Raw genomic sequence first — 22,340 nt, forward strand, 5'->3', positions numbered from 1 at the left:
TTGTAACATGTCATATACACCCACACACACCTCATTACTTAGTTGTAACATGTCATATACACCCACCCACACCTCATTACTTAGTTGTAACATGTCATATACACCCACACACACCTCATTACTTAGTTGTAACATGTCATATACACCCACACACACCTCATTACTTAGTTGTAACATGTCATATACACCCACACACACCTCATTACTTAGTTGTAACATGTCATATACACCCACACACACCTCATTACTTAGTTGTAACATGTCATATACACCCACACACACCTCATTACTTAGTTGTAACATGTCATATACACCCACACACACCTCATTACTTAGTTGTAACATGTCATATACACCCACACACACCTCATTACTTAGTTGTAACATGTCATATACACCCACACACACCTCATTACTTAGTTGTAACATGTCATATACACACACACACACCTCATTACTTAGTTGTAACATGTCATATACACCCACACACACCTCATTACTTAGTTGTAACATGTCATATACACCCACACACACCTCATTACTTAGTTGTAGCATGTCATATACACCCACACACACCTCATTACTTAGTTGTAACATGTCATATTAACCACACACACCTCATTACTTAGTTGTAACATGTCATATTAACCACACACACCTCATTACTTAGTTGTAACATGTCATATACACCAACACACACCTCATTACTTAGTTGTGACATGTCATATACATCCCCACACACCTCATTACTTAGTTGTAACATGTCATTTACACCCATCCACACCTCATTACTTAGTTGTAGTTATTCCTGCTTGATAGCGGTGTAAGCATCACATGTAATTATTCCTGCTTGATAGCGGTGTAAGCCTCACATGTAGTTATTCCTGCTTGATAGCGGTGTAAACATCACATCATTTTGTAGTTGTAGTTATTCCTGCTTGCTAGCAGTGTAAGCATCACATGTAGTTATTCCTGCTTGATAGCGGTGTAAGCATCACATGTAGTTATTCCTGCTTGATAGCGGTGTAAGCATCACATGTAGTTATTCCTGCTTGATAGCGGTGTAAGAATCACATGTAGTTATTCCTGCTTGCTAGCGGTGTAAGCATCACATGTAGTTTTTCCTGCTTGATAGTGATGTTACCGTATTTTCTTGAGTATAGTACGCACCTTTTTTCGAAAAAACCCAGCTGTGTAGAAGGGGCTGCGCATTGTACACGAATTATGAGTTTGGATGTTTTTTCCCCCCATGGAAAGACATTACCGTGAGCACAAAACACCGGAAATACCATGTCAACAAATCCATACTGAAGTACGCAAAATAATCATGTAATTACACTGTCTGGCTATAAAAAGTGTTCTTTGTATATCTGGACTTATGTTTGTAACTTATTTCATTAATTTTATTCAAAATTCCTTATTATATTGTTTTTATTAATTTCGGCGAAATCGTGTGTGAAGCGATCGGAAGATCGCACAACTCACCGTTATTAAATTAACAGCAACCACGGTCAGAAAACCGCTATTGATGCCTTGAAACGAACTTTAGTTGACTGAGAATGGATACATATATCATAAATGACATACTTTGACCTGTTAAAAGTCATATTTGTTTTTGTTTGACGATTCTATGTCAACATGAAATTCAAGCGATCACATGCGCGTGAGCCTTGACGGTGACTGTCAGACTGGTTCCATGTAAAAAATAATACCCGATAAGCGATCAGCTGCTTCGCTTAGGGTTATTATTATTTTAAATATGTTTAGTAAAGGCTGCATATAATTTAGAAAATAATGGAATATATTATTCCTGATAAAAAAAATAGTTTCAGATACAATTGTTGCCGATCCTTGCATTAAAAATCCTATAAAGTTATATCATTGGGTGTGTCTTGACCGAATCACCGGTCGATTGCTGTTTCCGGCTTAGTTTTCGAGAAAATACACAAGGTAATCTTAATCCCTAGATATAAAACAATGCCTAGCAGAACAATAAATACTATTTAAACGGTAAATAAACATGTCTGGTGATTTTTTATCTCAATTTCGAATTTGTACTGACAAATTTTCTCAGCACCCGTTCGTTTGCTGGAATTCGCTGAAAGGGTACGGTGTAAATTTTTTCTGCGCATAATATTCAAATTTCTTTTTTTCCAAAATATTGAACCCGCTAGAGGGGGTGCGCATTATACATGGGTGCGCACTATACTCAAGAAAATACGATATTCCTGCTTGCTAGCGGTGTAAGCATCACATGTAGTTATTCCTGCTTGCTAGCGGTTTTAGCATCACATCAATACATTGCTAAATGCAATAAACCAGAAGTGTCTTTTCTTTGTGTAGATGATCACATGGCTTAATCCAAGTTGAGCACAGATCTCATCACAAGAGAGAACACACTTTATGTGCCCAATTATATCAGATAAGTAATTGTTTAAGTATTACATGACAGATATATGATAAGTTGGGCCAGGCCTCAAAGTTTAATTTTTTATCTAGTAGCCATATGGCTAACAGTATTTTTTTCCAGGTAGCCAGTGGTAAAATCAAGAAGACAAGCAAAAAACATTTGAATGTATCTTTCATCAAATAACTATTATAATATGTACAAGTCATAGCACTAGGCTTGAAATTGTATATTAGTGTACTTGATTTTTGTTATTTGTGTCTCGAATGATGAAATTTATTTTACAAGATGACATGGGTATATCCTTGCTTATCCAAAGAGCATTGTCACCTAAAATAAAATAGTAAAATAATAATTATGTATTTCTGTTCATTGTCGACTTTAGGAGGAATTATTTGCAAGTACAGTTATTGTTGGCAGACGTGTTTTCCACGATCTGCTGTTCTTTTCGTTGGCATGCAGGAGACAACAATCTGTTATAAACAGATTTTCTATTGGTCTTCGACAATGTGTGTTTGGATCATAACTGAATATATTCAAAGTGATAAGACATTAAAAGCAAATACCAGTATTGTAAATGGTGTTACCATTTCATTATGCAAGGAATATTGTTATAATATTCCTGCAAAAGGTGTTCAGTAACATGAAGAAATACCTCCATTTTCGAAACTTCGTATGATTAAGATTTTCTTTGAAGACTGTCATGATACACGGCTAGGAAGCTTGTTTTTTCATCTAGTTTTGGTTTGGTTCATAGTTTAATGCCTCACTTAGCAATATTCCAGCTATATGACGGTGGTCTGAAAATAATTGAGTCTGGACCAGACAATCCAGTGATTGACATAATGAGCATTGATCTACGCAATTGAGATATGACATGCATCATCAACCAAGTCAGCGAGTCTGACCACCCGGTCCCGTTAGTCGCCTCTTACGACAAGCATAGTCACATTTAACGGCAAGCATGGGTTTGTTGAAGACCTATTCTACCCCGGATCTTCACTGGTCTTTTTTTCATCTACTCGGTCGTAAATCACCTGGAGACTTTCCGTATCTGTAGTGAGTGAGTGAGTATGGATTAACGCCGCTTTTAGCAATATTCCAGCAATATTATGGCAGTTTTCCTATCTGTAACAATACTAACATGGAATTTTATTGGATAAAAACTGGTTTCTAATGACGCTTTCTTCCTGAAACCTGCAACAATGTTCATGATTGTTCAAATTTGAGCATGTGGCCCAAGGCAGTTAATCAAATACAGCTATGGTACTGTCCCCATGAGTGATGAATATCTAATTTTGACGAAAGATTTTTCTTAAATTTTGTTATTCCTAACGTTTTAAGCAAGAATTCACGATCTTTATTAAAAATATGGAAGATCATGGATGTATCAAGCTGGTATCATATGACAAAGATTTTTCATGTAAATATTTTGGCATTAAACATCGTTTGACAACTTTTAGAAATATTTGGTTCATTGTATTTATTACTTTGTATATTATATTTAGAAATTTGCTTGAAACTACTTTATTTTGCTCTTTGACATGTTCGATGTGGACCTGAGAATTTTATTTTAAATAACATTGCAGGAAACAGAATAATTTTTTAATCTATCAATAAAAAATTATAAACTGAAATGGAATACGTATTTCAGACATTGTCGAATGTGATAGATTTAATAAATGAATGATATGACAGGTAGGTTAATAAAATTATATACTATTTTGATATGACTATGGCTTGGCCGGTTTACCGGCCTACGGTGTCCGGGCCCATTTCTGATGTCCCCTGTCATGATATTGCTGGAATATTGCTAAAAGCGGCGTAAAATCAAACTTACTCACTCACAACGGTATCTGGGGACTCGAGGCTTCTTGGCTGGTGTTATCCCTCGTAATGCTGCACTGAGTTATGGGAACATTAATGCAACAGACGATGAGTATGGTATGCATTCCGTTGCGATCGTGAAAACACTTGCGATCGAGAAAATGGCGTCGCAAATGTCAATCAAATTATTTATGTTTGTGTCTACGTTTGTGATGCAAAGGAAATTAGTCGCCACAAGATCATTTTCAAGGTAGTCATTTGGCTACCTCTGAATTTTAGTCAGTAGACAAATTGATATTTGGGTCGCATTGGCGACCGTTTTAGTTGCAACTTTGAGGCCTGTGGGCTTTTGGACAAGGTTGGGGATTGCAGACATAATGTCATGTTTTCAGTTGTCGTGAATCTACAGGTAGTAATGATGACAACCTACCTGCTCCACATGTTTGACAGAGATCAGGATCACACTCCCTCACTGCCAGGAAGCAAGGACACTGTTTTGTATTACACTGGGCCTTGCAGCGACATCCTGGAAACCGATTCTGACCTACAAAATAAGATGTAAACAAGGTGATTTAATCTGCTTCTTTCAACCTGGGCCTTGAAAAATATGGGGTATTGCAAGAACAATCTGGGGGATACAAAATACATGCAACGTTCAATACTGTGCTGTGGCAACTTAAGGTATTTAACATCAAATAAATATTTCCCTTCTATTGCATGATTTGTCCCCTTTCTGCTGCTTGATAACCTGCAAACATAGTAAAGGCTGTTAGATAGGTACCCTCATCACATTCATACTTTTAGTTTCAGATTGTTTTGTTATCATACACATTAGAAATGCATTGCAGAACTTTGCCCAATACTGCCATTACAAAAGTAACTATTATTACAACAGAAATACTTCTGAAAATAAATCATTTGAAACCTGAAGACATACCCGGTAATCATTATTGAGTTTTCAAATATCTTATTACTTGGTAAGTCTTATTTAGATATCCTCCAAACATTGTTATACATGCATGGTATTCCTTTATATTCTCTCGGGTAGAATGTTGTAAATTTTACATTAAATTATATAGTAGAAACGTGTTTGAACAAGGTTTCCAACTTCTAAAAACAATTAACCCGAACACATCCAAGCATCACCATGGTCACCACCCAAGAAAATGGGTCATACACAGTAATCCTGTGCACAGCGACCTAGACCAAACGATCACTTGACTACATCTGCCACATCATTCTCTTTCTTAGAGCTAACAGGATAGAGTAGCTTTGATGTGGGGATGGTCATGTGGGCACACTGCTTGTGAGATAGGATAAAATTCACAAATTTTAAAACTTATCCTAACATCACACTATGCATGTATCACACAGATGGATGGTGGGGTGCAAATACCATAGCCTGTAAAAGACTACAACCATGAGATATACACTAGGAAGCTGGTACTAAACAGTAAGATAAAAATAAAATAACCTATAACACAGCCTAGTGTTGTAAACACACCATAACAGGCGATATAATCCCTTTACATTACTTGGATGTAACAGCATGAAATTTGGTGTAACATACGTTACATGTCTTCAGGAATGACTGTGTAGCTGTAAAGAACAATCGATCCAGCATACGACTTTTAATCGCTCTGGAAGGGGTCTTCAGCAAATCTATTCCACAAGACAGGTCACAGTACTATCTCTTGTGGACAATAGGGTGCTCGGCATCTCTTTATATGCATCGACAAAGCTATCAAACTGCCTGAGGGATTGAAGCATGCTACAACAAGAAGAGGAATGATTGACAATATCCACAAGAGGATCTACGAATAAATACCAGGCTGCACATGTCAAAAGCAGCGGTAAGTGGGTAAGGATTCAGGACACCATTGAAATGTATGCGTCCTCAATTTGGCAACCTGACAAATAAAATACAATAAACACAGGAGATTAAGTTCCAGGATTTATACTGTATATACACACCATACAAAATATCAAAGAGCGGGTATCTGCGACTATTTGCGCTGGTGTGCACAGTTGCGGTGCCAGGACCAAGGGACCGAACCTGGTGTAGACCCTGAACATCGGTGACTGAGATATGTAGAAAAGGGGAAGTGAAGATAGCATCAGACTTCCAAAAACAAACCAGAGCATCATGGTCCCTACCTAAGGATCTGGGATGGGAGAGACAAACCTTGGGAGCTGAGCATTGAACCTGGTTGCATAGCATAAGCATAAGGGCAACCACGTCAGTGAGGATACTGATCTAAGTGAGGGGGTAGCTCTTCAAGCCACGTTGGTGATCTACATAACCACTATGCCGAGAGCGAATCCAAGCGTGCAAGTCCTTTTGACGATGATGGTAACACATAGTTGACGAACGCTCAGCCGAGTCTATATAATAGTCATCCTCTTCATCATGCTGAATTGGTAGCGTCCTTTCGATCCGCAAGTCATTGTTCCTGAGAAGTTCGATCCCAAGAGTGACCTGGTTACAGAATGATCCTCAGACTGTTGATCCCTAGGTGAGTGATCCTTTGGTGAACGATCCTTAGAGCACCGATCACGCAATCAGCTATTCTGTAATGGTGGAGAGGACGATAAATGACCCACAACTGCCAGCCGGGAAACACTGAGAGGGTCGACAGTTGATACTGTAGATGAACTCTCCTTGACATAAATGTGTGTCTGTCCAAGGATCAGGTTGCTCTAATGTTGGCTTGGTAACAAGCGCCCTAGTATCAAATGGCTGGTTCGTTTTGGCGGGAGCATCGTCAGTAAGGAAGCTATCCGATACACCATCGTCTTCAACCGAAAAAACAACAAGTAAATAAAAGACAAGGATGGTATGGTAGATGTAGGAGGTGGCTTCATGGCTGTTGAGGTACGTGGAGGAGGAAGCCAACTTTGTATTACATTGGGCTTCTTAGTAGTGAAGGATACGTGTCCTATGTTCTGAGATTTAGACCACCGATCAACCTTACGCTATGGAATTTGCATAAGTAATACAAAAAGATTCTTCTGAGAACACTGACAAGATCTAGGTCCTTAGAACAGAAAAGACAACAGTCACAGCAAAGGTCGTGAGGGTCCACCAAGGAAAGCACATCTGCTAGTTACACAGGCCGGGTGTGTATCTTGGCTGTTCCCGTCTTCTTCAATGTGTATCACAGGTGTCCTTACGAAGGAGGAGGTAGCTCACACAAAAAACATGTATTCTCTATTTTAATATTTATCCAAAAACACGTCTCTACAGGAGGGCGATAAGAATGGTGGGGTAGTCATGTGATCAGGTCGTGTTGGTCACTATTCACTGATTACAATGCTTGACCAATTTGCCTAGCATACACTAAATAAATACGAATGAAATGTTTAGTGATCAAATCTATGAACGGTAAAACAAGCATACAACTCATATTTCTGACATGTTCATAATATGAGATGTACAGTAAAGGGAAGTAACTGTGAGGTACATTAGACTTCATGTGTTTGAGACATGATTATTTACATTGTTTATTTATTTTTCAAAATGAAAGTAAAAACACATGAAAACTCTAGGAAAACAACTATCTTGAGACTTACAATCATTGCTGCACTGACAGAATTTCTCACAGAAATTCTGTGCCATAATACATGGACATGTCTCGTCACATCGCTGTCCGGGGTGATCACAGGGCTGGTAGTTGTAGACTGGGTTTGGTGATCCATCCTTCTTCAGCTGGATCTTCCGACAATGCATTGACCACAACCTGGATGAACAAAAATATGGTAAAGTCACTCTTCGCGCTTGCTGGTTCAACTATTTCTACAATGAGGTCTTTATATTCAGTATTCTATGCTTCTGTCTTGTGATTTAGTATATTAATATAAGAAAAGAAAAATTAAATCTGAAAGTTTCTGCTGACAAGATGGGTATGCAATTATTGTAGACAGAAGAAAAAAATATTGCCAAAGCAGTGTAACTCACTTGGAACACGTGAGTCAACAGTTCCCCCCCCAAACCATACGACTCTAGGACATAAGCAGCTGTCCCCATTGACATTCAAGTATTTTCTGCATATAAATTGCTAAGTAACTCTAAAATCAAACGAATTGAACAAAATATATTGTTATCATAAGGGCCCCATTCCACAGAGTGATTGTAACGCTACAACAGTCGAAAGTCTATGTTTATGTATGGGAGTTACAATCACCTCAGCACTACAATCGCTTTTTGGAACTGGCAATGGTACTGCCTGACAAATGTTTTGTCTCACGTAAATAGACAAAGAAATCAGCTATGAACGGAGTAGAAGCCACAGTAGGAACCATATCATGTAGACAATAATTAGCCTTGAAAGATAACCACTTCTGATCATACAATGAGGCAGTAGAAGGGCGGTGTGTCTGATGAAAAGCAAGAGCCGCTGCTGGAGAGAAACCCCAAGCTGTCAATGCATTCTGCAAATGGACCACACACCTAGATCCTATGACTCTGGGCACGGGTGTGGTTGACGAGTGTGTGGATTTCTGAGTGGACTGGGCAATATGGGGAGTTTTAAGTCTTGCTCTCTGGTGAGTCAGAGCAGATGCAGGAACCATGTCCAACTGGATCAATAATGCGTGACCAAAAGAATCTGGATGTTCCCTGAGGAGGCCAGTTTCTGGAGAACATGGGGAAGGAGCCCTGGAGGTGGAAACGTATACGCGTGTAGGCCATTCCACTTGGTGGGGAGAAAGAGAAAGTGTTCAAAAACAAGAGAGTTGATGTGCCAGTGGAGAAGAAGGGCGGTCCACAATCCTGAAGCCCGTAGATTGGTCAAAGAGATCCTGTCGAAGATGTTCGACTCAAGGGTCCACCAATGGAGGTAAGGTCCATGTGAGGCAGGGAGATATACGACCTGGTCTGGTGTCTCCCGATCAAACAACGGCTGAAGAAAAATCTGCAAAGGACATAACTGCAGGCATCTGTGGCGGGTCAAATCCTGCGCTGATGTGTTGATTTGATGCTGCATAGTTGATCTGCCAACCAAGCTGCTGAAGAAACCTGAGGGTAAATCCAATCTGGTCATTAGGCAACTGAAACAAAGGATCACTCATCAGACAGTTGTCAATGTACAAACTGAAGAGGATCAGGAACGTCCCTTGCAGCTTCGTAATACGAGTGAAAAGCCAGAAAGCCGTAGTGAGGTCAAACTATAGGACTTTGGACTGGTAATGACGACCCTTAAAAATAAACCGGCGATACCGACAGAATGCCAGAAAAATGGGGACATGCAAGTTGGCATCCTGGAGGTTGAGTGAAGCCAAGTTGGATGGTGGATCGGAGCATCTGAACATCCAAAACCAGGGTGGGTTACATGAAGCTTGAAAGAATTTTTCTTCTGCACCAGGAAGATGCAGCTGTACAATCCCAGAGTCAGATCCGTTGAAGATCATCCCCAGAATCTGAGACCCTGTTTTCCATCTGGGGGGAGGTGCCTTGCCCAGGCAATCACAGGGGAGATGATCAACAAGCTATGCGGGCATATCTGCAGGTGTGAATGTCTTGTTTGGGGACAACATTATAATCAGGGAGGAAATTCTGTTTGTCATCTGGATGGAGGCGAGGAGAAGAGAGGACAGACAGATGTTGCCTAGCAGGAGAACTGGGTGCAACCGAAGATCCAAGGCGCCTGGTCGCCAGATAGTCAGTTGGCCAGGGGTGAAAAACAAGATTTTCGTTCCCACATTTTCCTGTATACCTTAAACCTTTTCTATTACATAAAGGAGGTATCTGTACACAATTTTCATTGGGTAGTAAGCTTGCAAGTGTGTGCAGGAATTTTCAGGGGGTCAAAATTGAATAAATTGAAGGAAAAATGCATACCGGTAATTTGACAAAATTGGCTGTAACATTTTTATTAAGTCATTTAACTTTCCAAATTATGTCTTTGATTACAGGTAATATGTTCGGTTATCTGAATTTGGCACACATTTTGTTTCATTTTACTGTTATTCTGATTCTCAGAGTGTAGCTGATTTAGAGTAATAGGTCGCCTTGCATCTTAGTAGAGATAACTTCCAAGGGTGAAGGTGAAGGTTGTCGAGGTGCCGTAAAATATGTCTGATTTCGGTTGCCTCAATAGATTCAGAGGTTCTTTCATTAGGTTTCCAAGTGGTGGCAGGTGGTGAACAGATCTAGGTTTGGAGTATCTCATACTGAGGTTATCCACTTGAATATTTCGGGTTGTAGTGACCATTCCGTGGGTACGATCTTGCTCTTCAGGGATAGGTAATATGCTAGGATATTCAACGTGCCAGGGATGTGTCTTGCCTCGAACCTGCAATTCACTGAGTCTACCAAGTCCAAAAAACATGGAGCCTCCTTCAACAAAGGCTGAGACTTCGTGCCTCCCTAGTATTGTATGTAAGCTATCATGGTCAGGTTGTCTGTGCAATTCTTACTCAAGAGTGGTGCAGATGATCTAACCATGCTTCTTAGAGCTAGATATAGCGCCCTCACTTCTAGGCAGTTGATGTGTAACTCTTGGGCGGATCATTCTCCCTGTACTGTAATGTTGTCCAGATGGGCGCCCCATCCCTCTCCTGACACGCCTGTGTTGATGTAGAGGAGGGGGATATGAGAGTTGAAGTCCGGCCATGACGCTCTGATGAGTTAGCCACCAATGTAGTTCTGAGATTCGAACTGGAGGTTGAATAAGTGCTTCCAGCTCCAATTCCTTTGTGGTGTTCATCCAGTTTTGCAAGGGTCGTAACTTTAGTCTGCCTCAGCAGGTCAGTGAGTGTGCATGGGCAAGACATCCGCAAATGTGTTGATTTGATGGGCTGGTTGAGTGCGCTTTTACTCTTTGAGTATCTGGAGGAGCTACTATGCCCTTGCTGAGTAGAAATCTTGCACTTATGTAGGTGATGTCCTGTGTGGGTACTAATTCTGACTTTTAGAAAGGAAACCTAAGTGTGTTAGTTTTGTTTGTTTGTTGTTTAACACCACACTCAGCAATATTCCACCTATATGCCGGTGGTCTGTAAATAATTGAGTGTGGACCAGAAAATCCAGTGATTGATATCACAAGCATCAATCCACGCAATTTGGATACCATGACATGCATCAACCAAGTCAGCAACCTGACCACCCGATCCTGTTAGTCGCCTCTTACTGTATTTAACTTGATCTGCGACTTGTCCTGATCGGCCAATGGGAAGTCGTTTATATATGCGTGTAACCTTATGAGCTTTAGCTGGGTGAAGCTGATGGTGGGCATGGTGATCATGGTGAATAACCATGGGGCGATGGATATGCCGAATGGTAGTACCCTGAACTTGTATCTCTGACTATTGACTGTGAAGCGCAGCTATTGACAATGATTTGGATGGATGAGGACGTGAGGATAGGCGTCCTGGAGATCTAGACTTATCATCCAGTCTGCTTTTCTTAAGGAATTGTTTAAATTCTTGATAGATTCCATCTGGAACTTAGGAGGTTTTTCCAGATAATCTTTGTTTAGGACTTTTAGATCTATGATCAAGCGCATTTATGAAGAATTCTTCTTTGGTACCAGGAATACTGGTGAGTAGAATCTGTGGGTGGTTTCAGATTCTTTTAACATGTTTAAGGCGCTGATGGCTCTCTTGGCTAGTAACTTGCGTATGGCCACATTTGCTACAAGTAATTTTTACTCTGACAGATGGAATCAGGGTCCAGTAGGATGGATAACTAGTCTTTGGCGTTTAAGGAAATGAAGTTTGTATCCTTTTCTTACTACTTTGAGCAGTCTGTGAATGGCTTCCCTGTTGTCTGAATTCTGCATACGATGACCTCCGACCGGTCCTGGAGTAGCAGTAGTACTGAACTTTGGCACTCTTGGATCAATGTCCATAAGGCATTCGTTGTGGGTGTAGCCTTGATAATCTTTTGTTTGTTTGTCGTTTAACACCACACTCAGCAATTTTCCAGCTATATGACGTCCGTCGTTGATAATCTGAAATCCTAAATCATTGTCCTATGGGCAGGCAATCTCGGCAGGGTCTGTAGTAATCTGTAGAATTCTGGTTAAGTCACCTCTGGTGGCATCCGCCTAGGAAACCTCCTCTCCCTCTACCTCTTTGTTAAGTGGGATGGTCATCTTTGGAGGCCTTGTTCTTGGGGCAGAAAGATCTGTCATTCCATGTAGAAGCACGAAAAGTATCCCGACAGTAGTCAACTTGACAAGATTTAGAATTCTGTTGTTGATGCTGGACACCTGCAGGCTGTTTCTGGATCTTTGATGCCATTGAGATGGTAGATTCTTGAAACTTCCGATTGGTTGATGATGCTACAGCTTCTTTCAATGACTTGAGTCTGCTGTTGAATATCTATGGAGCTGTAATAGGCTGTGATAACATAGATCTTCTTAGAGGCTCCGGGATCATAGGGTGTACTGGCTGAAGCAGAAGGTTTCTTTGCATTAGCAGGAACTGTGCGGACATCCAAATTTGTGCTGATTGAATATCTTCTTGCATCTTCAGCATATGCTCCATCAAGCTGTGAATAAATCTGTCCTACTGTAGTGTCATCTCTATGGGAGTATCTAAGGGTAGGCCCCCGCTCTGATAGGTCAGAGGAATGAATGTGATGAATTCCGGCTGCAACCCAGTTAATAAATGAACTGATACTGAGCATTTGTTTAATTATGTCAACGTGCATCCTGGTGTTAGGATTTTTAACAAGTTCATAAAAATTGTCATCAATCTTAGGCTGTTTGAAGATTGTGTGTTTTGTAAGTATTCTTATTGATGGAGGGCACACCGAGTCTGATATTATGTGCCGAAGAAGCATTTCTTGGTGGCAACATTAATGACGAACAGGTAAGGGTATGAAATTTTCAGATTTCCCGACAGGTTCTTCATACCCAGCACGCTCTAACAAGGGTTTGGTAGACCGGTTCACCGGTTTGGTTCACCTTTATCAACCGGTCTTAAAGCCGACATCAGATTATAAAGCTCTACAATGATGTTCTTAATAGAATAATTATTTGGTTTGTAATTATGTGCCACACAGAGTCCCAGTTGCATGAAGAAGCCGTGTAAGCTATAGAACTGTAACCCCTGCTCAAGCTGTGCTGGGGAGAGGAAATATGGCTAGGGGTAACCCCGGTCATCTGATCTGTAGCTCGATGAGCAGGAAGCATGTGTAATATTATAGCTCCGGGATTGTGATTTAATATCCAATTCGCTATCCCTGCCTGTATAACTGGACTGTGTAACGGTGTGTGATGGAGCAGACTTAGGAGACCTAACATGATGTGCACAAGACTTTTTGTCAACTTGTCTGTCATAGAAGTGGCCAGATGGAGACTGTTGTGTATTTCTGTGGTCACTGCATTGCTATGTCCGTGATTCATGATCTTCCATATCAGAACGTGGTAGGGAGGGGATCTATGAGACTCTCGATGTCTCACTCTCCTACTGTCCTCATAATATGCTGATTCAGCTTGACTGCTCTAGTGGCTACTGTATGAGGATGCTCTGTTTTGTTAGAAAGTTTTTCAAACTTGTCCTTGGACAGCGGCTCTTATACTACCGTTCTCTGCTGAAGAACAGCTCACTGTTTGTCTAGTTGAAGCTTGTGATGATCTAATGTGACTTGTATTGTGTGACAGCAATATGTGTACAGATGTATCAAACTAAAACATTTCCTTGTTGTCATCTGGACACACAGGAAAGAAGTTAGGTTTCCCACCTTGAGCATGCGCAGTTGCATGTCTCCGGAGGGACAGGGTTTCCCTCACAACTATTAGATATGTTGGCAGTGAAGTGGACGTCTGTTGAAAATTTATTAAAAATGTGTAGTGTGGTTCTCAGCATAAACAGGAATTTATGGCTATGAAGTAATAGAGGTAGGGTATTCGAAAGAAACATAAAGGTATATACCACAAATAAGCGGAGATATAAAGCAGGGAAAGAATTTATGGAGGCAACATCACCAGAAAAAGTAAAAAACTGATGACAAATTAATGTAAGTCATATTGTTCCAAATAACACATCTGTTGGTAGGCAAAGAAAGAAGAATATCAGGGAGTATAGGCCAAGGTGGATAAATGGTGGGTATCGGGGCAAGGGCTATAGCATGTTTTAACTGTCTCTCTGTTCCAGTAATGTCTGTTTGTAAAACGTAGGGAAGCTAAAGCACTATGTAGCATCAGGTAAGATAAAACATATGCTTTTTGCCTGGAGGGAAGTCTGAAACAGACTATAGAAATATGAGCATTCAACTAGATTTGGTAGATTTGCGTTATTTTGATTTATTATATACTTCAGTGTGAAAGACTGAGTTTTCTGAAGTTGAGAAAAGTGATATTTTCATTGCAGTGAACATAACACTTGATGTTTCACTGCAGTGAACATAACACCTGATATTTCACTGCAGTGAACATAACACGTTGACGGAACTATGTTGGCCTACACGAGACAGCTCGTACACAAACTGTTGATTTACGTCAGTTCCACGTTGACAAGTCATATAATGACAGATGGTCATTTATGTAGTTAATACCGATTCTTACCGTTTGTTATTTTGTTGAAAATAGGCAAAGTCTGTACAAATATAATGCGGTCAGGGGTCCTCTTTTTGTGTTGTTGGTTGTTCAATTTATTATGTAACTAATAAAAAGTTGTGTAGAATCAACCTGGGAGGGAAAGGGCCTCCCTACATAAACGTATTACTTGACGAGTAAAATACTGCTAAATTTGTCTCTGTCCAATTTGAAGCAGCTAGTGAAGGTCAGAGAGGCCAAGCTTTTGTACTACATGTATTGTAATTCACAGAACTCAACTTCATTGAATATTCATGTTATCCAGTGTATACTATCAAGAGCACACAAAAAAGATCTTTGGTCCTCCTATCACTATATTGAATTTTTTTTTCCGTTATGATATTTGCCATGATATTAAGTATTTTAAAAAATAAATCACCCATAGATAGGGGAGTACATGTGTGATCAGCTGATTGCTATTTCTGGATCATTTTACAAGATAAACACACAAGTAATCTTAATCTTCACATATGAAACATTGTTCGTTTTACAGAACAGAAATACCATTGAATTTGTAGATCCTTATCGTAATTTCATGTTTTTATTGAACTAATTTGCAAAAGGCACAACAAGCTCACAAACTTCTACTGCTGCATAACCATAACACAAGATGTGCAGAAAAGCAGTGCATATGTAAAGGGAAGTAACTAGCAAACTGTAACTGTAACTAGCAAAAATATACATAAAAATCCACGAATGTTGCAAAAGTAATCGACAAGTAATCTGACATTTTGTTGATTTTTTGGCATAATTCAAATGTGTTATCATGGTCATGTGCTTGTGGTTAAGAAATCCAATTGCTGCAAACACATTTCGCTGCCCCCCAGGCCCTTACTGTCTGCTTAAATACTGGGCCTACCTTTAGAATACAGTACCATAAACTTTTCGAACACGTCACAATACCCTAAGATGTAATTTGTGATATTTTGTTGCCAGGTCATCGTGTGTGCATAAGCTCCTTTCAGTGATCTATCACCTCTTCAAGCAATGTCATTGAATAAGACCAGTGATGTTGAGAGTTTTCAAAAGTTGTTTACTAAATATAGTCTGCAGAAGAGCATTTATAGCAACAATTTACTGTTATTTTCCATACATATATTTCAGGTTTGAACTTATTTCATGTGGATAAATGGCTTATAAATGAGAACTAAATATAGAATACTAAACGAGCTCTCGTGTAATACCAACTTTATGAAACGAATGAATAGTTCTGGTATCTGACGAGCGAAAGCGAGTCAGATACCACAACTATTCACGAGTTTCATAAAATTGGTTTTACACTGGAGCGAGTTTAGTATTTTATTTATTACTGGCCATTTATAACGTTTTTAGAATTATACTGTTGAGTGTGAATAGGCTGACACCTACACGATACACGGCATAATCCAACTGAGTATAACACAGTAATACTTCAAATACGTCAAAAGTTGAAACGTATGAATTTAATACCATCCAACGGTCCACCTTTAGAATTCAGGCGTCCGTTCCAAAAAATTATCGTAGCGTTAAGGTTATCGCAACTCATATACTTTAACTTTGACCAACGACTGTCGTTGCGCTACCGTACGATCGCCTCGTGGAACGGGGCCTTGCACCTCAAAGTTTACAATCACGTCACAATACCCAATGACGTAATTTGTGGAATTTTGTTGCAAGATCCCTCGGCGAAACAATGCCATGTGACGTCAGCCTAGCAACAAGGTTGCTGGGGTCATCGAGTGTGCTTAAGCTCCTCTCAGTGATCTATCATCTCCACACAAAACGTCGTTGAATAAGCCAAGGGATGTTGAGAGCTTTCAATATTTGTTCGTGAAACGTGTTCCGAGAGTACATAAGCACGCGTTTTGGTATTACACAATGTGTAATACCGCTGTATGTTTATTAAACGGGTGATCTCTTCACGGGCAAGTAATAATATGCAGTACTGCACATGTATTATATATAGATTCCGCAGTTTTCATTAATATGCACAGGAATGCTGTTTATCAGGTATCTATTTATTGACGCTGCATACAACTTAACGTTGACAGTCTGAATACTATCTATCTACTGTGGGACTTCTTTTGCAATAAATCAATATGATTAGATTTGATATGACAGATACGATGCATTACGAGCTGTGCAGGGGGTCTAAGGGGATTGTACCCCCTTCTAATGCATTTTCAAGCACGAGATCCGAAGAGACAAGTGTGCAAAATAAATGCACTTGTTAGGGTATTTTTGTCTGTTTTATTGTTTTCACATTTAAAGTTGCATTGTGGGAGCAGGTTAAAGTAGTCAATTGTTTGGCAACAGAAAACTGTCATGGAATTTCCTCACTACACTTCATCAGTTATGAATTAAAAGCCAGCATTTCCTTGTGGCATCAGTAGCCATGTCTATGCCTTCCTTGTTCCTTATTTTGTTATTCTTACAGTGTTGCCTCCCATACTTTTCTGTGACAAAATCACCCAACAAATCATTAAAACCCTGTCATTCATGCATCTCATGAATTTGTTGTCTCCAGCCATTAAAAATTGGCTCCATGATGGCTCATTCCTCACCACTCGGTATCTTCTAGATTACGGAATCCCTCGTGAGTGTCCATAGACAAGACACGAAACACCATGCCTACCTGCAACCTTCATAAGTGTCTGTCACCTAATCAACCCTTTCCGTTCAGTTCCATGTCTTATGTATGACTAGGTAAATTTGCACTAAGTTTAACAGTGTGGAAGTAGCTCTGTCGGCTAGCTGTAGGGATAACAATCCAAAGGTCGCAGGTTTGTGTCTGATGGATTCTCATCCAAACTGGTTGCTTGTCTTAGTGACATGTGACCTACGGCAGAGATTGTCCTCACGAAAAGTTATGGTACTGTATTCTCAAGGTGCTCCAAATATTGCTTATCATATTGATACTGATAAGACTTTGATGATAAATGTTGACTTTCTATATTAAATATGATTATCTGAAAAGCCAAAGTAATTCCAAATTCATAAAGTGCTTACTTCTGCTTCTTCTTCTTTTTCCTTGGTGGTGTTTGTATTCTTTCTTCATTAAGGTCAGGAATGTGAGCTTCTTCTTTGATAGCAAACTCATATACCTACCACAACAAAAGATTTGTACAAAGATATAAACATGATAAAGTACATCATCATCACATTCCTTTGACTTCTGTTATCTTGTTATTTTCTTGTTCTTTTTATTTAATATCGCCATTATTAATTAATGTAGTTAACTGCATGTGTGCTAATACTTAAAAAGGGGAAAACAAGCCATTCTACTGATAAGGGATATTACTTGCCGTAACGACAAAAATTGTTAAGTTCACTTTTCAAGAAATCTTATAAAATCCTAGATATTTTTTTATATTTGTATACTTATCCTGCATTACTCCTTAATGCATATTACTGCTTGTTCTTGACTCTTGACAGAATAAAGAGCTGTGTGAAGGTCTTTGCTTGAAGAAGTTGTTCCAACTAGCTGAGAGGCAAACCCGATCATGCAGCTCCATGACCAAAGGAAGTAAAGTCACAGATCCTCACATTACTCTGGAGTCCGAAACATCAGAAGGCATAGTGGGGAGATAGATCTGCGATGGGTGGGTCCCTTTAGACGCAGTAATGTAGGATAAGTATACAAACATAAAAAATATCTAGGATTTTAATAGTTTTTTCACTTATCTGGCATTACTCCTTAATGCATCTTCATCGGACGGAACCAGAGGAGGGCATACCTTCAGATGTGTACTTCATCTTTATTTCCAGACTCTCTTCTCTAGCCAATCCTTGGCTGTGTGGTCGGCATCAGGTGACCACTCCATGTATGGGAAACTGTCATTGGCTGTATGGTCGGCCTGGATGACCATTACATGGAAGGGAAGATTCAGGTATGCGTTGTGTCCTGGTACTGCGCAGCCTGACAGATCGGTTAGATCGAGACTGGAGCACCGAGCTGTATGCAAATGAGGCATGAACCTTCTATACCAGGGCTCACGCCAGGGGAGGTCGAAAGGCCGGCTCTGGACTTGGAGGCGCTGTCAGTGACGTGTAGTAGTGGTGACCTGCTGGGCCACTGCTAACGGACAAAAGCTGTGCGTGCCTTGCACATCCTCCAATGCGACGTCTCTCAGGTAGTGACTGGCAAAGACTGTGTTGGATTGCCAGAAACATCCCTCCATGATGGTGAGTAGAGAGCAGTTGCTGTGTAGCGCCATGGTGGAGGCGATCGCCCGGTTCTCATGCAGGTTATTGGAGCCTGGGGGTCAAATTCTGCTGCCTTGTAGGCCTGGAAAACGAAGGCTTGTAGCCAGAGGGCGATCGTGTTGCGGCTACCTTCCGCTTGCGAGGTCGCAGCTCTATACCAGAGTGAAGAGGCGTCGTTGTCGTCTACGACATTCCTTGGATTATCTGATGTAGCACCGGAGCGCTCTAACCGGTTATAGACAGAGCTCTAGTTCATCTTCCGTGCCCACAATCGAACATAGGGGAGGTATGAGGAATGATCTATCTGGCTGTCTAGGAATTGATTCTTGGCGAAGAGGTCCCAGCACAGTCCAAGATGCACGGCTCCGTGTGCTCCATGCTCAAAGCGGACGCGCGTGACGTCCAAGGCGTGTAGCTCACTGACACTGCTGCTGTGGCGAGCGCCCGGAGGAAGACGATTTTTTGTCAGATTGTAGAATGACATCGCTTCGAGTGGCTTGAAAGGCGCGTCTCTCAGCGAGGTGTGAATGATAGTCAAGACCCAAGCTGGTGTACAAGATTTCGCCATTTTGTCTTCCAGCCTGAATGAGTGGAGCAGAGCCTGTAGATGGGATTTACGTCATGCACCGATCTTCCGGAACTGCCAGGATGGAGTTGAGCGCCACAAGGTAGGTCATGATGGTACTGCCCTTGAGCTGACGCTTGTGACGCAGATGGAGCATGAACTCGGCCAGGAATTGAGGCGATGCAGATGTGGGGTCTTGTTGCTTGCCCCTGCAAAAGCTCTCAAAGGATTGCCACTTGTCATCATAGATGCTCCTGGTGGTTGGGCGATGTGCCATTGTGATGGCCCTAGCCGCTCTGGCCGAGTAGCCTTTGGCCATTCAGCGCTCTCTGTAAATGGACCAGATGTGAAGACAACGCTGTCTGGTCCTGGGTGTGGCTGTCTGCTGTGAGGGTGGATCAGTAGATTTGGCCAATCTGGAAGTGGCAGTGGGTTGGGGTCGGACAGCTCTCTGAGGTCGACGAACCAAGCCCTCACCAGCCACCAGGGCATGACCAAAGTCGGATCAAGGTTTTGTGTCGATCTGATCTTCTGGACGACTTTGGGTAGGAGTACAGGTGGTGGAACAGCGCATGCTTTTAGTCCTTCCCCTGGGACGCTGAAAGCGTGGACTGCCCAAGCCAGTGGATCCAGGACCAAAGATATGTAGGTCGGGATCTGGTAGTTCTGGCTGGTGGCGAATAGGTCTATGTTGGGGAGACCGTGGTCTCGACAAACAAGAGCGAAGTCATCTGAGTGAAACTTCCTCTCTGTGAGAGCGACTATGCCTGGCTGAGATAGAGCATCCGCTGGATGTGTTGAACCTGGAACTGAATCCCCAGATGATCCAGCAGGTGAAACAATCGGAACGTCTGTTGAAGGAGCGAGGTTGAGTGAGTGTTCCGCAGGCACCAGACGATGGTTATGTTCTCTGTCGAAGTGGAGAGCCGGGCATGTGAGAGGGCCTTCTGTCAATGAGCGATGGCCAAGATAAGCGCCTACATTTCAAGCTTGTTGATAGGCGCTGATCGGCGGACCACAGCCCTGAGGCAACCTGTCCCTCTAGGTGTGCTCCCCATCCCTGCAGAGAGGCATCTACAAATACGTGTAGAGAGGTCTTAAGCCCTGTCAAGGAGACGCCACCTAAGACATTCGATTCCACCGTCCACCACCTGAGACGCTGTTTGAGGTGATCCGGGGGGTAACAGCGATGGATACCGAGGTCCTGGCATCTAATGTATGGAGCCAGGAACATCTGAACTGGGTGCAGTTGGAGCCTTCCTCTGTAGGTCAAGTTCTACACTGAGGTTAGGAGGCCCAGGAGGACTTGCCATTGTCCAAGATGGAGAGCTGGAGTCAGGTGCTACTGAATAGGCTCCCACTGGTCCCTGGGTACAGAGAGGAGGTCGAGGTGTGTCTGGAAGAGGCCCCCGATGAACTGAAGGCTATTTTAGGGTGTCAACTCTGACTTCCTGAGGTTGATCTTCCACCCCAAATGGTACAGGAGCCACAGGGTGAAGTCCCTGTGGCGAAGTAGAGTGATGGTGTCCCAATGATTCAGGAGACAGTCATCTATATATGCCTCAAACTGAATGTCCCGGAGATGGAGTAAAGCCGTGTAAGTAGCCACGGGGCCGAAGAAAATCCAAATGGGGAAACCACCGGTGTAAGGGCAAGTTGATCCCCATGATAAGAGTGATGACTGGTCTGGTTTTGTGAACGATGACACAGTTGGGTACCCTGAAGCATATGACAATTCTGTTGAATACCGAATCGGTCATGGGGTTGTGATCGTCAACTGTGGTGCAGATAATATCTACCAGACGCCGTGGGGAGGGAGATCTTTGAGAGTAGAGGCGTGGGCAGCGCTTGTAGAGGCGTCTGTATAGGCACTCGGGCAACAGGCGTCGGTTGCATGGCCTGCAAGTACTGGAGTGTGTGGGTTGGGTTTAACGCCGCTTTTAACAGCGTTCCAGTCATATCACGGCGTGTCAGCTTAATGTGGGAGGAAAGCCCGAAGTGATGCAGGTCTCAAATGTTTACCACTTCGGTGAAACCCACGAGCATGGGTATGGTGCATAGAAACATAATCGGGGCGAACCGGGATTCAAACCCACAATCATAGGTTTCTGGCGAGCCCAAAGGACGCAACTCTGCACAGCGAATCGCGGCGCCTTAGATGACTGGGCCACCCGTGCCCCCCTGCAAGTACTGGATGTACTGGAGGAGAGGGGCGTTCATCATAGGCGTCTGGGCCGTAGGCAGGGTGCCTGTGGGGCGCCTATCCAGTCCACCGGACATACGCATGGCTCCCCAATACTCAGATAAGTCAGACATATTGCGCAGGGTTTCCTGGCCTGTTGCGTTCTCCATTTCCTGGACATTCAGAGGTACTGTCTGAAAGCTGTGGGGGAAAGCGGAGACAGTCTGTACATCTATGACCCGGGGACATTTAGATGTACAATTAAGGCCCAGGGGGTGGGGATCCCACGCCGACATATTGCGCCGGCACTTTGAGCAGGAGGGCATGATATCTGCAATGAAGCAGTGTAAAATCATAATGCGTCCCCGCCCGATTATGTATGCTATAATTTGTTTATCCCACTGTATGGGTTTCTAAAACAATTATTACGACAAACGTAAGACAACATACAAAACGATCACAAAATACTTGCAAGGGTACGCCAATGCTGGGGTACAAAGCAAGGAGAATATAGAACGCAAGCCAGTTAATAACTCGTGGCCACGTAAAAATTCAAGACGGCTACTTGAAACAACAAGACTCCTGGGTTTACATTTGTTTTCTTTTTTTAAGAGCAGGTTCACAAAAGTT

At 41.9% G+C, this 22,340-nt stretch overlaps 1 protein-coding gene across 2 annotated transcripts in view; it reads right to left on the minus strand.

Moving 5' to 3' along the window:
* LOC139463736 (histone-lysine N-methyltransferase EZH2-like) overlaps positions 1–22,340 on the minus strand; it is a 177,779-nt gene that overhangs the window by 74,627 nt on the left and 80,812 nt on the right. For both annotated transcript variants that reach the window (XM_071244986.1, XM_071244987.1), the window contains exons 11-13: positions 17,767–17,861; positions 7,808–7,974; positions 4,665–4,778 (exon numbers count right to left, since the gene is read on the minus strand). In XM_071244986.1, the coding sequence (XP_071101087.1) occupies positions 4,665–4,778; positions 7,808–7,974; positions 17,767–17,861 (376 nt within the window). The remainder of the gene's footprint in view (positions 1–4,664; positions 4,779–7,807; positions 7,975–17,766; positions 17,862–22,340) is intronic.

Source organism: Haliotis cracherodii, unplaced genomic scaffold, assembly GCF_022045235.1.
Source record: "Haliotis cracherodii isolate W230 unplaced genomic scaffold, xgHalCrac1.p SCAF_16, whole genome shotgun sequence".
Lineage (NCBI taxonomy): Eukaryota > Metazoa > Mollusca > Gastropoda > Lepetellida > Haliotidae > Haliotis > Haliotis cracherodii.